General features: G+C 43.4%; 1 protein-coding gene across 2 annotated transcripts in view; it reads left to right on the top strand.

Moving 5' to 3' along the window:
• Positions 1–15375, top strand: part of LOC147895115 (dehydratase family) — a 67295-nt gene that overhangs the window by 39649 nt on the left and 12271 nt on the right. For both annotated transcript variants that reach the window (XM_087383815.1, XM_087383814.1), the window contains exons 6-10: positions 9832–10026; positions 10111–10222; positions 10368–10437; positions 10844–10902; positions 11056–11179. In XM_087383815.1, the coding sequence (XP_087239941.1) occupies positions 9832–10026; positions 10111–10222; positions 10368–10437; positions 10844–10902; positions 11056–11179 (560 nt within the window). The remainder of the gene's footprint in view (positions 1–9831; positions 10027–10110; positions 10223–10367; positions 10438–10843; positions 10903–11055; positions 11180–15375) is intronic.

Genomic DNA, 15375 nt, shown 5'->3' with positions numbered 1-15375 from the left:
CCAGATCTCTTTGCAAAACACCTGCAAAATTGAAAAGCCCCAAATATAGGAAAATGGGTGTCTAAAACCAAGGGACAACTTGCTGTATCAGCCTATCAAAGGCTCAAAATGCACTAAAATGTCTTGCAAATGCCCAAAAACTGCCAAAAAACACTGCAAAAAATGGTAACTGTCTGCAATGTGACTCAATTTGAGTCCAAAAATGCATGCAAAGTGTCCAAACAGCTTGTACACTACCAAATTGCATCCGAATGCCAAAGCCCCAATTTCTTCAGGAAGATTGCATCCAAAAGAGGGCAAATGCACTGAAAGCCGCAAATCTTGGCTAAATTGCAAATCTCCCGCAAAAGCCTCAAATTTTGCAAAATGTCCAAATGCAAAATGCTCAAGTTTTGCAAAATCCCTGTGCTCCAAATTTCACCTGTGCAAGGACTGAAACCAAATGTCATGTGTATGGATGACGCAGGTGTACGGCAAGGGCAGGTTTACTTGCAAGTACCGTACGGAAAGGCGATTGATTCAGCAACGTGTGGTTGGCGTACATACAACTGTACGGAAGTTGGCAAGATTATGCTTGTATGTGTAATACCGCCTCTCTTTCTCTTCGCAGCTCATGCGATAATACTAGACCTACGCTACGCTTCTTCCTTCTCACTAGACCACAATTCCCTAGATAGTTCCTGGCCACATGTCTATATTTTAGGCCCTTACTTAGATGCATCCTTTTTCACCCCTCTCTTGGAATTCCTTTAAAAAACAATTGCCCCTTGGCAATTTGCACATTTACATGCACCTAGGCCATAGCCCTATTAGAACTACCTAGTCAATGCCATTACGCCCTCACCTAGGACCTTGGCAGTTACTTCTCTTGACCATTTAATTATGCACATTAACTATTACAAAAGTTGGTCATCTAAGAGAAAATGCCCACCGATCTATCCGAGGTCATGCTATCTCGACTAGAGCATAACATTCCTTCCCTCTTCAAGCATCAGCGTCCTCGATGATGAAATCTGGGAATGCTCTCCGTAACTGGTATACGGATTTCCAGGTAGCTTCCGATAGAGGCTGACCATGCCATGCAACCAACACCGTGGGTATCTTCCGATTTCGTATCTGCATTGTTCCTCGGTTCAGGATCCTTGTTGGTTTGCGCCTTGCAATATCCTCTATCTCCTGAAACAAAACCACACCTTCGATTAGTGAGTCACCTGTATGCAAAAATTTCTTTAAGCGCGAAACATGAAAAACCGGGTGCACCTTACACCCCTGTGGCAATTCTAATTTATAGGCTACACTGCCTATTCTCTTTAGAATTAACCACGGCCCACAGTATCGAGGTGATAACTTAGCACACTCTCCTGAAGTCAACGACTTCGAGTGCGAAGGAATTCTGAGAAAAACTTTTTCTCCTTCTTCAAATACTCTTATAGACCGATTTTCATCCGCATACACCTTGGCTAGACCGATTTTTATCCGCATACACCTTGGCTCTATCCATAGCCTGGCGGATATTAGCTCTCGCAAGTGCTAGCATCTCCCGCATCTGAACTACAAAGTTCGTGGCACTAGGCACTTTCTGAGGTACTCCAACTATAGTCGGATTGGCTGGTCTATAACCATAGTTCAGCTCAAACGGACTGAACCCAGTAGATGAATGTTTCCTATCATTGTAGGCAAACTCCAACAATGGTAACCACTTGTCCCATGTATGTTGCCTCAATGACACATATGCCCTCAGCATATCCTCTAAAGTCTGGTTGACTCTCTCCGTCTGACCATCCGTCTCAGGATGATCCCCACTACTCATTCCCAACTCAGTCCTTAGTGTCTCAAATACCGCTGTCCAAAAGTGACCGGTAAACCTGACATCTCTGTCTGACACTATGGATCTAGGCAATCCATGCAGACGAAATATATGTCTAATAAACAAATCCGCTACTTGCGGGGCACTAATAGACTCTCTAGTCGGAATGAAGTGAGCCATCTTGGTTAGACGATCAACCACCACAAGGATAGAATTATACCCTCCTTGTGTTGCAGGTAGCCCTACAATAAAATCCATGGAAATGCTCTCCCACTTACTTAGTGGTATTTCCAAGGGCTGTAAAAGTCCGGGTGGTTTCACCCGCTCGGCCTTACTTACCTGACACGAGAAACACCGTGTCACATATTCATGAATATGCTTTTTCATCTTTGGCCAAAAGAAATCTCGCTTCACGAGATCATATGTCTTCTCGACACCTGGATGTCCCGCACACGGGCTATCATGGCATTGTCGAATGACTCTCTGCCTGAGATCATTCTGACCAGGTACTACAACCTTGCCATTTCTAACTAGCATACCATCCCTTATGGTATATCTTGCATAAGTTTGGCCTTTTCTGGATGCCAGGTCATCCTTTTCATTTTCCCTGGGTTTTAACACATGAGCTTTAGGCCATAAGCTCTGGACAAACTCGTCCACCTTCTGAGTTTCTTTGATCTCGGTCATTAGAGTACTCTCTAATACCGTGAAACTCAGGTTGTGCATAATGCGAGACAACGCATCAGCAACTTTATTGTCTTTTCCTCTTCGGTACCGAATCGTTAAATTAAACTCCTGCATGAGCTCTGCCCACCTAGCTTGGCGGCCCCTCAAGTCAAGCTGTTTACAAAAATGTTTCAGAGTATCATGATCTACATCCACATAAAACTCTGAACCATACAAATAATGCCTCCATGTTTTCAAAGCATGGATAACAGCATACAACTCCAATTCATGAGTTGGCCAATTCCTTTGAGAGGGAGAAAGCTTCTTGCTTTCAAAGGCTACTGGCCTTTCCTCTTGAGGGAGGACTGCTCCTACCGCAATGCCACTTGCATCGGTTTCTAGGAACAACGGTTTCTGGGGATCAACTATTTTTAACACCGGTCCTGAGACCACAGCTTATTTTATGGTGTTAAAACTTTCCTGTTGAATCTGTCCCCAAACAAAAGGTACTTTATCTGAGGTCAGATCAGTCAATGGCGATACTATTCCGGAATATCCTTTGATATGCCTTCTATAAAACTGGACAAATCCCAAGAATGATCGCAACGCGGTCAGACTCTGAGGGATTGGCCAAGTTAGTATCGCAGCCACTTTCTTCGGATCCATTTCTACCCCCTGTGGAGTAATTATGAACCCTAAGTACTCAAGCCTAACCATACACAGTATAGTTTTCTTTTTATTCACGTAAAGACTGGCTTTCCTCAAAGTACTGAACACTATTCTTAAGTGTTCACAATGCTCAGTAACACTTTTACTGAATATCAAGATATCGTCAATAAAATGTACTACGAACTTTCCGATATACGGACGTAGTAAATTGTTCATAAGCATGACGAAGGTCGCTGGAGCATTGGTAAGTCCGAAGGGCATTACCAAAAACTCATAATGACCAAACCTGCTTCTAAAAGCGGTTTTATGCACATCCTCGGCTCTAATCCGGATTTGATGATAGCCGCACTTAAGATCTATCTTGCTGAAAATCACGGCTCCATGTAATGCATCTAGCAAATCATCAATCCGAGCCATCGGATACCTGTGCTTAACAGTGATATTATTCAATGCTCTGTAATCTATACAGAGGCGAAACGTATCATCCTTTTTCCTCTTTAATATCACTGGTGAAGCAAAAGGTGAGAAACTTGGTTGAATCTGCCCCAACTTGAGGTATTCTTCCAGTTGCCTACGCACCTCCGCTTCTTTAGCAAAACTCATCCTATAGGGAGGTCTATTTACAGGTTCTGCCCTCGGGATCAGTTCAATCTTATGCTGAACTTTCCGCTCTGGAGTTAACCCATAAGGTAGTTCATCCCTAAAACATTCAGAGAACTCCTCTGTTATAAGATTAGCCAGCTTGGCCATCTCACCACTTTGCGTAACATCAGTGCTAGTCGAAGAATCATCCACCGACTCTACCGATGCTGTGCAAAGGTATAAAAACTCTACTTGAGCCTTTCTGATTTCCATCACGGAAACCAACGGTCCCTGAGGTATATCTTTTTCACCTCGTAAAACATAAAGCACATCATTCATCTTGAATTGATATATGTGCTTTTTCCAATCAATGGCTGGATTCTTCGTAGAATGCCACGCCATTCCCAGGGCTATATCTGCATGAGCAAGCTTGGTCATTTCAAAATCAAGCTTCTCAGCATAGTCCTGGATCCGAAGCTCCAACTGGGTAACCCTTTGGTCCCATACTTCAGTTGAACTTCCATCACCCTTCGTCGTTCCCAGTACTGATCTTGCTTAATTCTCTCTTCAATGTCGTTCTAGCTGGGCACCCGTAAGATCGACAATTCTGTACTACCATCCCAGGATCATCACCAACTGTGCTCTGATACCAAATGTAATACCGCCTCTCTTTCTCTTCGCAGCTCATGCGATAATACTAGACCTACGCTACGCTTCTTCCTTCTCACGGGCGATGGCTATTTTTTCTTACCTCCCAGCCAACTCTCAAGGACCTGATGCGTGATTATTCTTTTCTCATCGTTAATTCCTTCATCCTTATTTCTGAGACCCACAATTCCCTAGATAGTTCCTGGCCACATGTCTATATTTTAGGCCCTTACTTAGATGCATCCTTTTTCACCCCTCTCTTGGAGTTCCTTTAAAAAACAATTGCCCCTTGGCAATTTGCACATTTAGATGCACCTAGGCCATAGCCCTATTAGAACTACCTAGTCAATGCCATTACGCCCTCACCTAGGACCTTGGCAGTTACTTCTCTTGACCATTTAATTACGCACATTAACTATTATAAAAGTTGGTCATCTAAGAGAAAATGCCCACCGATCTATCCGAGGTCATGCTATCTCGACTAGAGCATAACAGTATGGATGGCAGCAAGGATCATCAATGCATGGAGGAGCGTACGGATGTACGAATAACAACTGTACTATACGGACGATGATACGTATGGACGATGTGCATGAAGCAACGGCAATTGTACGGACGATTTGCACAGAGGTCAGCGTACGGGCTAATGCAGATGAGGCGGGCTAGTGAGGGACTCGTGGATGCATGCTGTACGGCCAGGACGGGAGTGGGTGGTTGATAGGCAATGAGCAAAACCTGCTCTGTTACCAAATGAGAGCAAAAGGGTGTGAGGAGGAAGGAGAGCAACGTAAGTTGTATTGCAAGAGATAAGAACAACATACAAAACTTGGGGTTTTGTCAAAGTGACAAAACCCTAACTAACCCAACCACTAACTACTAACTATAGTTGGGTATCCTAACTGTGGTTAGAGGAAAAACCTCTAATGAGGGAAAAGGGCTCCTAACCCACTTATTAGTTATACATTGGTCACTGCCATTAATTATGGCGATAATTCCAATAGGGGAAGTCTTCTGCATTGCCTCATCAGTCACATCCTGTTTACCAGTTCCTTCGAGAGCCTGCACTCGAGCTTTGAGAGCATCTACTTGTCGTTGTAGATCTCTCACGTGGTGTTGTAGGAAATAAATTTGATCATACTGTCCAAGGATAGATCGGTCAAAACCACCTTGATGGTATGTCTTTGCAGAGGGATAGGGTGTCCTGGTAATTGAGGAATTAAGAGGTTTCCTGGTAGAAGTTGGTGGCATTGGGGTTCCAATAGAGGGAGATATTGAAGATAGGTGAAGCCATTCCATTTGAGCCATATCTAAAAGTCACCCCCTGGTTGAAGCTAACCCTCGGGCTGGGCTGGGGGTTCGAACGTCCTCGATACTCCGCAAATCTATTGATCTCAGAATCAAGTACCGATGCATAAATCTTGGACATGACATGTCCAATCATAATGGTTCTATAGTTCTCTGGGCTTATGGGATCCCCCGCCTTGTGAATGGGTGAGATAGTGTTAATGGTCCAGGTGCGTGGAAACTCCAAGAAAGCAGCTTCATTAAATAGCTTTGCTAAGATCGGGGCTAGGAGGTTAATCCCATATGCAATGAACTTAGTGCATAGTCCCTCACGATCGTTCGCTCGGCCATTATGAAGTTTCATTACGGGATCCTTTACCCCTCCCCCCCCCTAGTGAAGAGGGTGCAGGATGTGGGGTGTGGCATATGTGATAGGTTAGGGACTGGCTGATGAGAGAGAGAGAGAGAGAGAGAGAGAGAGAGAGAGTAGGCAACACGTAGGAGGAGGAAGAAGGATAGGAGATAGGGCTAGAGGTCACATGAAAAGTGTCACAATGGGGGGTGGATGTGGACTTATATAGTCCCTCCACATTTCCCTCTAACTGCCACTAGAGTGTTACTAAATTAGCCCCTTTCCTTTCCTTCATTGCACCAAAAGAGAGAGCAAAGTCACCGAACCGCACACCATGACGGGAGAAAGAAGAAAGGTGCTCAATAGACTAGCAATCCCCCTCTAGATGATCTGCGCTTTCAACAAAGGGGCCACGAGTGCAAGTAGAGCATAGTTACGAGGGAATGGGAATGTTCCAAAATTTCAAGTGTTGGAATGGGAACCTTCTAGGAAGGGGGAACAGGAACAGGAACCAGAACGCCACGTCATATGACACGTCATCAATTCATATAAAAATCTGCTAATTATGAAAAGAAAACCACTTTTAGTAGCTCGAAACTTTCCATTTGAGCTTTAGACATTTAAAGACACTCTTAGAATACTCAAAACGAAAATGTACACGTTTGCAATTTGAATAAAGCGTAGTAGACTGTAGAACACTATAGATCCGAGAGCATATAATATGTAAAGTACAAAACAGGGAGGCCATGCCTCGGGCCTGAAGGCCTCAATATAACTCTCGAGTCAAGTTTATGGTGTATAGAAACAAAGATAGTCGGCTCTAATTGTGTGAGGGTGGCATAGCAATGGAGGCCTCGCCCTCACCCTGTTGGGTCTCATCATCCTCATGCTCATGAGCTTCCTCTGTTGCATCATTGTTGGAGTCCTCATCAGGTTTAAATCCAAGATATGGTTCAGGAGTGCACTTTGCGGTGAACTTGTTAAGCAAGCACAAGTTTGCATTAACAAATACAAGATCATTTGCCTTCTGAACCCCAAGCCTGTTCCTCTTTTTCGATACAATGTTTTCAAAAATGCTCCACAACCGCTCAACGGGTGAAGAGCTAGCTCCCTTCTGAGTATACGAATGGCCAAACGCTGCAACAATGGAGCATTTGCCCCATAGTTCTCCCACCAACGAACAGAGGACATCTTGAACTTGTCATTTTGTGCATCCTCCAAACCATAGTTAGGGGAAATGGAAACAGAAACGTTTCGGGATTTTTGGGAGGTGATTACCCATATCAGTGGTAGGATCCACCCAATCCAACTTACCAATATCCTTCAAGAGATAATTCAGCTCATGTGCCATGCAAGGAGTGAAGGTAAGGTGAGGGTACTTCTCTTCCAAAATCCTTCTTGCTGCCCTGTTGGAGTTCTCGGCATCAGAAACAATTGAATAACCTTATCTGTCCCCACATACTCAACGGACTCCATCCAAATGCTAGCCAACCTCTTGGCTGACTTTGCCTCCTTTGAATTATCAATAGCTTTAATGAAAAAGATGGCCCCCCTGAAGTATGCAATGATACTGTCGAAGGAGGGGGAGAGTAGGTGGAGGGCTGCAGGTCGAAATGGCAGAACATAGGCCGCCACAGATCATGAAACATGGTTGAGGAGGAAACCCTAAACCCGAACGTTGGGTTTAGGTCTGGAACGGGTTTCGGGTACCCTGGAACGAGGTTCCTTGGTAACACCCTGTATGGAATGTTCCAGACAGGTTCTGTGGGGTTCTAGGGTTCCCTCTTCTCTGGAACGGGGTTCCACGCGTTCTGGATGGGGGATTGGCGTTCCCTGGTAACTATGATGGATGGAGGGAGGGAGTAGATGGAAAAGAGTGATATTTCTACTTATGAGGGGTTTCCAGGTTCTCTTCCAAAAGGATTTCTACAAGTCAGCAAAAATCTCCCAATGAAGAGCTTTGGTGGGCTTCCAGCCTCTTAGGCTGAGTATAAACTTGCTAGCATGACTGACTGTGTAGTGATAGAAAAGGAGGCTCTTCTCTCGTGGCTTGCATCAATGCAACTCCCACTGTCGGGGGTCCCACTGCAAATACTTGATAAGGACACCTTCATAGAACCCTAGTCTTCCATGCACCCAAGGGAACGTGTTCCGGGTTAACTTGTTAAGGTCTATGTACTATGTGAAGCCAAAAATCACCGACTCTACTTGGCCTACGACCCTGAGGTTATTGACGTCAATGAGGCGACGATCGATGTATCAACAATGAAAGTTAGCGTGAATTTTTAATAGATACAAGCATGCTTATTATAATAATTGAAATGCCAATTTGGGTAACGACACAAAAATTGCTTCACGTTGATGACTGATGACCCTCGCATTTGAAAGAGAGATCTACAACCAACTTGGAAGCATTGGTTTCAATCTAGTGGTATTTTTGTTTTGGGAAGTTGTCATCATGCACTTGCAAAAGCCTAGTTAGAGATTCAAGCTTGCAGATGGAAGGCAAATTGTTAGGTGCAATATCGAAAATCAAATTTGTCTAAGCCTTGACACCCTACAAATCCCAAACCATTTTATCATAGGCCCTGGTGGTCTGATTTTTCCTGTGAATTTCCCTTGGCATACGGTAAAGGGTTTGACGACCTACCACGCAAATTGTGACTTTGCACTGAAAGTGAATATTGCATATAGTTGACAACCCGTTCAATGTGCATTGAGTAAGGTGATCCTGGGACTTGTGTGAGAACTTGTTTAAGGCTACACCAAGATTACATTGTGGAGGAAGATCATCTATCATGTGTGCAAAGCTTGTTTTATTCAGTGTATGTAAGCGATACACGATACGCTTCATCTCCTCTAACTGGCAATTAAACGAAACAAGAGCTCAAGCAACAAATTGGCCAGCATTTGCCGGTGATAGATTAGAATAGGATTTATGCAGTATGGTTTGGGTGTCGAAGTCTTGGACAAACAAGGATAACACATTTGTATCCCAAACAAAGGATGCAATGAAATCCTTGAAAGATTCAGAATGGAGGATTATTATTGCAGCAATTTGTTGTGTGGGCATCGAGGGCGCTTCAGTCTAGACAGCTCCACCATCTTTTCTTTCACTCTTGAGTTACCTTAGGCAGTGAGTTCAAACTTCGAGAAGCTGGTTTTGAAGTTCTTTTTCTTCCTTTTTTTGAAAGGGGTGGGGGTGGGGAGTTAGACAGGTCCACTGTATCAGAGTTCTGAAACTGAAGGAGCATGGCCTTGTTACACACATAGTAATAATGTTTCTTGCTTTGGGCATCTTGCTAGCTTCCTCTAGGATCCAACTTCTGTAGGAATTATAGAAAAGGATGTAAAAGGTTACATTTGTGGCCACGATTAGAAAGTAAGAAGCACATATCATATATTTAGTGCTCTCAATTCTGGTTTGCAGCATGACTGGGTTTGTTCTTCATACCTCTGGTTTCCGTAGATGGTAAAATATCAAATGGATAGATAAATTTTCTCTGCCATGTACCTCCTTGCTTCCACAGTTAAAAGGAGGATGGGCGTCATTGCCTGTTATATTCTATGATGTAATGTTGGAATCCTTGGTTTGAGAAGGCTTGTAGACGCTGGTGCATCATTTTTATATATATTTAAGATAAAATGGGAAGAAAACTGAGCAGTCCATGATACCCCTTAATTAATCTGAGTTGTTTTTAAACCATCCTGATGTGTAGCTTTTCACTCTTATAGTTTGTCAAATACAAGCAAGCTTTCTTTCTTAAAGCAGACACAAACTTTGTGAAAAGCTATGAGTTTTAATAGTTTGTCAAGGGTGCAGTTCTTCTATTCCTGCTGAAGATCCTATGAAGCTTGAAGAATGCCGCATGGCTGGAAAATATATACTGGAACTTTTGAAGCAAGATTTGAAGCCCCGAGACATAATTACAAAGAGGTCATTGCGCAATGCTATGGTGATTGTCATGGCACTTGGTGGATCCACCAATGCAGTGCTGCATCTTATTGCCATAGCACGGTAAGAATGAGGTTTTGATGTGAAATTCAAATAACTGAAGTGCAATGGGCTTTGTTTTACCTTGATGGAAATTTGTGTATGCAGATCGGTGGGAGTGGAGTTGACTCTTGATGATTTCCAAAGAGTGAGTGATCAGGCACCCTTTTTAGCAGATCTCAAGCCCAGTGGGAAGTATGTAATGGAAGATCTTCACAAGGTACCAACAAGATTGTCTGAGAAGTCATGAAAGCAAGATATAGTGTGTCATGGTCAAATTGAGCTTCAATGCTTACAGTGAGATCAGTTGGGATTTGTTTGAAAGCTTGTGTAAGACACAGCTGAGTCATTTTGTTGTGGTTCAGGTCGGAGGCACTCCTGCAGTCATTAAATATCTGTTAGAGAAAGGCTTGATTGATGGTGATTGTATCACTGGTATGCGCATTTAGCTGTTAATTGTACCAGTCCTAGCTAAGTGCAAATTGATCTTGAAAACATTGAAATAAGCTTTACACCTGTTTAATGTGGGAATTATTTGTTCACTTTTTTGGCATTCTGAAAAATGAGACTCCGCGGGTCTTTAGAAACCCAGTATAGCTGCTCATGCTTGGGCACTGTGACGACCTAAGTGTTGCTTTGCTTGCCAAGTTTGTCTTCCTTTTGTTTTCCATAAAAGTTTTTGTTTACCTCTTTTTTCTCCTCTTTCATTTTCTCATTTATTTTCTGTGTAGACTTTTGGTCTTAAGAACAACAAAAAATCTAAATTTGTATGATTGGACTTATTCTAGTCTTGCAAAGGTATATATATATCTGATATTTGTTTGGCCTGGTTTGAGTGCAGTGACTGGAAAAACACTTGCAGAGAATCTTGCTAGCTGCCCACCTTTATCTGAGGGCCAGGCAAGTCACTTTAGTTGGTAAATGGATTCTTTTTATAAAAGGACATGTTTTCCTATATTGAAGTCACTTACAAGTCTGTTCTCTTATCTAGCATGAAGGGATGAAACACGGTTGTATTTTATAGTACTGCTTTTGTGGGGTTTCCTTGTACAGAAAATTATTCGACCCTTTGAAAACCCTATTAAAAAGACCGGTCATATCCAAATTTTATATGGAAATGTTGCACCTGATGGTTCTGTGGCTAAGATCACAGGGAAAGAAGGCATGTACTTCTCAGGTGAGTTGGTTTCTAATGCTGACATTTACCGGATATCTAAAATTCTGGCTTCAAAGATGTGGTGCTAGCAAAATTTGAGTTCTTCAATGATATGAGGAACTAGGCACAACTTAGCAAGGTTTGAGGAAGAATGCTTTTTGTTTAGGGTGTTGAAGTACCAAGAAGAATAATGGCCATGATCCCTAAAAGAAATGCTATTTGAAGGGCTGAAGAGAACTTTGGGGTTTTCACAATAATCCATGACATTGCAATAGAAGTAAGCTTCGGACTAGGCATAACTTAGCGAGGTTTGAAGAAGAATGCTTTGTGTTTAGGGTGACAGAAGTACCACTAAGACTAGTGGCCATGATCTGTAAAAGGAATGCTATTTGAAGGGCTGAAGAGAACTTTGGGGTTTTCCAACAATCCATAACATATCAATAGAAGTAAGCTTCAGACTGGGTTTCTCATTAGTTTTGCTTTGTTGCATTCTTTGCATGATCGTTTTGTGTCTAGCTTGTTAGTCTTATCTACATTGGTGGTATGTGTACAAGGTTCTCATTGTTCCAATTTCTTCCTAAATCTTTGATTTTAATGTACAAGAGTATACTATCCCGGCAATGAGAGAAGCTTTTCTTTGCATTGTTGGGTTTTTCTTCTGCCTTCCTCATTGCAAGTATAGTTGTTTGTTGTCAACTTACTTAAAGGTGGTTTGTTGATACTTACACATGTGTCCTTGTCTGATGCTCTCTCAAAATCCAGAGCTGCAAGATTGGGCGGGTTTGGATCTTTTTTAATGCTAGTGACAACTGTATGGCTTGTTTTTGAAAGGAAAGGTGCTCTTTGGCATTGTCTGAAGCCATGGGACAATACTATTGATGCTAGCTTTGCCTTATTCTAAACCCCTTCCAAGTGGCTTTCTATAGCTAAGTTCTGTTGGAGTGACACTGACCCACCTGTGAGCCCCCAAATGAGGAGGACAAGGGATCAGGGTACTGTAGGGGTTAGGCTTACCTGGATAGGATAGGATGGCTCTGTCTGGTCCATATTTGGAGGGATGGAAGCAAATGGAACAGGTTCTGGAATACCCTCGATCAGACGTAGGAGCTTCTGAGGGAGCAGACTATCCGTGCAGCCCGTCTGGAACAGACCCACAATCAGCGTGGTAGTCTGCATGGCATATGGCAGCAGATGGATAAGGGAAAACCAGGGTGGAAGGTGCACAACCAGGCCAGGAAACGGGCTCAAACATCTGCGCCAGGTTTGACCATATCCAGGTGTTGTTTTCTGGCAGATCTGGTCAGGTATTCTACGGACTGCCAGGTCGGCTTTAGTACAGACCAAGTCGGCTGACTCAGGTCTCTCTTTGGTGTATAAAAGGGCCGACATTTTGGCCCTACACTTGTGCAAACTGAAGCCTCTCTAAAGGCCCCCTGACAGCATAGAGTGTGGAAGATTTTACCTTCTGTAATTCTCAGTAATTGCTGTGTCCTGGATTGCGAATTTTTTTTGTCCAGAAACGTGGCTGGTGTTTACTGCTCTTTGTGAGTGCTTTTGCCCATGTGTTGTGGATGAATCAACTGAGTTATTTGCTTTCTATTCTCTAAGTTATTTCAGTAAGTATTTGCTGTGTTCCTCAGGGAGTTTCTTCAGAGATTAGGCTGAGAGATCTAAGGTGCTTCTGCTCAGTTAGGGTTGGCTGTCCAAACAGTCCCCTATTCTAACTTGCTATCACAGCCTCGTCAGCAAAGCTAGCGACACCCCTCAGCCCTGAAGGAAGGAGCCCCTCCAGAGATCAAGGCGATGCCTTTTTAGGAAGAAGACCTCTGCGTTCAGTGAAGAGAAATACGCTTCCCCCTAAGCCATTCATATTCTCTTCATGGCAATTCGTGTCAGATCCTGAGCTTTGGGGAGTCAGGTGAACTTGATAGTTCAAATTTTCCTTTCTAGAAGAAGAAAGTTTGAAGCCACCTTGTGGTGGTTGAGTTGGGATATAGCGACAGGAGTTGATGTGATGCCACCGCCCACCGTGACTGTAGCCGCTGTGACGGTGGCTGCGGTTGGGACACCAATGGATCCGGTAGCAGTGTGACACATGGTGCGGAGGCCCTTGTCATCATTATTTGTACTACTGCAGATTCTGTGCCTCCACACATTCAGCTGGTGGGCACTTCCTTTGTTACGTGGACAATCTTGAAGAACATGTACAAGGTGGATAATGAGGCAAGGATTCTAGGTCTAGAGACAGAGCTCTACAATGTGCATATGGCTGAAGAGAAGTTAGTTCAAGAACACAATGCCAAGATGAAGGTGATAAGAGACAAGCTTATTTGTTGTTGGTTAAACAAGTTCAGCTTGGATGGCCGGGCTGCTGCTTGGTATGCTCCCGAGAAACTTGGTATGTTCTTGAACTAAGGCCTTCCTTGCCAAAGGGAAAGGCGGAAAGGGCAAGCCATGAGTTAAAAGGGAAAGGCAGAAAGGCCGAAGAAGTAGACTCCAAAAGGCGGCAAGTCGGATGACAGTGGAGACAACAAGAAGATGAGGAATTGTGATAAAAAATGTTTCTTTTGTGAGAAGTTAGATCACATTGCAAAGGATTGCCGAAAGGAGGGGGCGGATCAAAAGCGAAAGAAAAGTGACAAGCCCAAGGAGTCGTCAAAAACAGAATCAGCTAACGTGGTGAAAGAGGAGCTCTTTTTGGTCATCGAGCACTGCTCAGCTCTTATAGTGAGTGAGATGGTGATGGCTGGTACGTGGACGACGGTGCCTCCAAGCACATGTCAAACAACAAGAGTTGGTTCAAGAACTACAGCTTGCATATCGAGGGTTGCATGTGACAGTAGGGGACAGCAAGAAGGTGCTCCGTAGAAGGATTTGGGAGCATTCTGATCATGTTGAAGAGAAGGTACTTACCAAAGTGCTTTATGTTCTGAAATTATGCAGGAATTTGTCGTCTGTCAGCCGTAATACCAAGCATAGGATGAAGGTTGAGTATGATGGAAGAGTGATGATCTGGTCGAAAGACATGGGGAAGGTGCTAGCAAGAGGAACAGAGGGCATGGTTTTCATGAGATGCGGGATTTGGTAGTCTAGTCCATGCAAGTACATCAAAGTTATGGCATGAGAGGTTTAGGTACGTTAGCTATGGAACCCTTTTAGAGACACAGAAAGCTGGATTGGTGGATGGACTTCCACATATGGCAGACAAGTCATATGCTTGATTGGCTTGCCGAGAGGGCAAGCAACATCGAGAGGCATTCCCGACGGAGGCACACAACGAATCAAGGTTCCACTAGAGGTGATGCACTCTGACATGTGTTGGAAGATTTTCAGGAGCTGGGTTATTGATTATTTTAGTAGGTATACTTGGATCTATGCATTGCGAACAAGTCTTAAGTTCAAGGAGTGGAAGGCAAAGGTTCAGAAGGGGTAGTGTATGAACATCAAGACTTTCAGAATTGACCAAGGGGGAAAATCTACCTAAGAGGCTTTCAACAGCTAATGTAGGAAAGAGGAGATTCAAAGGCGATTGACAATGGCACACAAATTCTAGCAAAACGGGGTGGCTGAAAGAAAGAAGAAAACCAGAAATGGGCTTATGTACGCTGAGAGGGATGACACTTTCTAGATCATTTTGAGGTGAGGCAGTCAACATGACTGTCCACATTCCAAACAAGATGAAGACTGGAAGGCAAGACTCCTTACGACGGGTATTTTGGGAAGAAGCCTTCGGTTTTACATCTGAGGATTTTTGGTTTTGACTCATATGTGCAAGTCAACAAAGAAAACTTGACTCTAGGAGCAAGAAATGCATCTTCATAGGGTACATGTGTAGTCGAAGGCATATAGACCTTTGTGTAAATTGATGCTTATGTGTGTGGGGTATATGTGTATGTGGGATATACAATTGTCTATTGGGTGCTGGTGACATAGCTTGGTATGTCATATTAGCTTAGTCCATGCAGCTTGCTATGTATGATGGGAGTTGATGGGTTTTGCTTGTGGGTGACTGTTATCATATTGTAGCTGCACTGTCTGTTTTGTTTATTGATGAGTTTGGGCATGTTCCTGGATTCACCTAGATTATAAGGGATTTGACGTGTCAGGCACAATCCTAAAGCAGTTTACAGATTACAAAAATGATTGATTGACTATTGTTATAAAGACATTCATTGCCTGAGTGTCTTTCTGTTTACGGAATTATTTTCAAGTGTTAT

This window comes from Dipteris shenzhenensis, chromosome 13 (assembly GCF_047967505.1).
Source record: "Dipteris shenzhenensis isolate YYH24624 ecotype China chromosome 13, Dip_SZ_1.0, whole genome shotgun sequence".
NCBI classification, from domain to species: Eukaryota; Viridiplantae; Streptophyta; class Polypodiopsida; order Gleicheniales; family Dipteridaceae; genus Dipteris; species Dipteris shenzhenensis.
The sequence above is the reverse complement of the archived record's forward strand: the minus strand, read 5'-3'. Positions and strand labels throughout refer to the sequence as shown.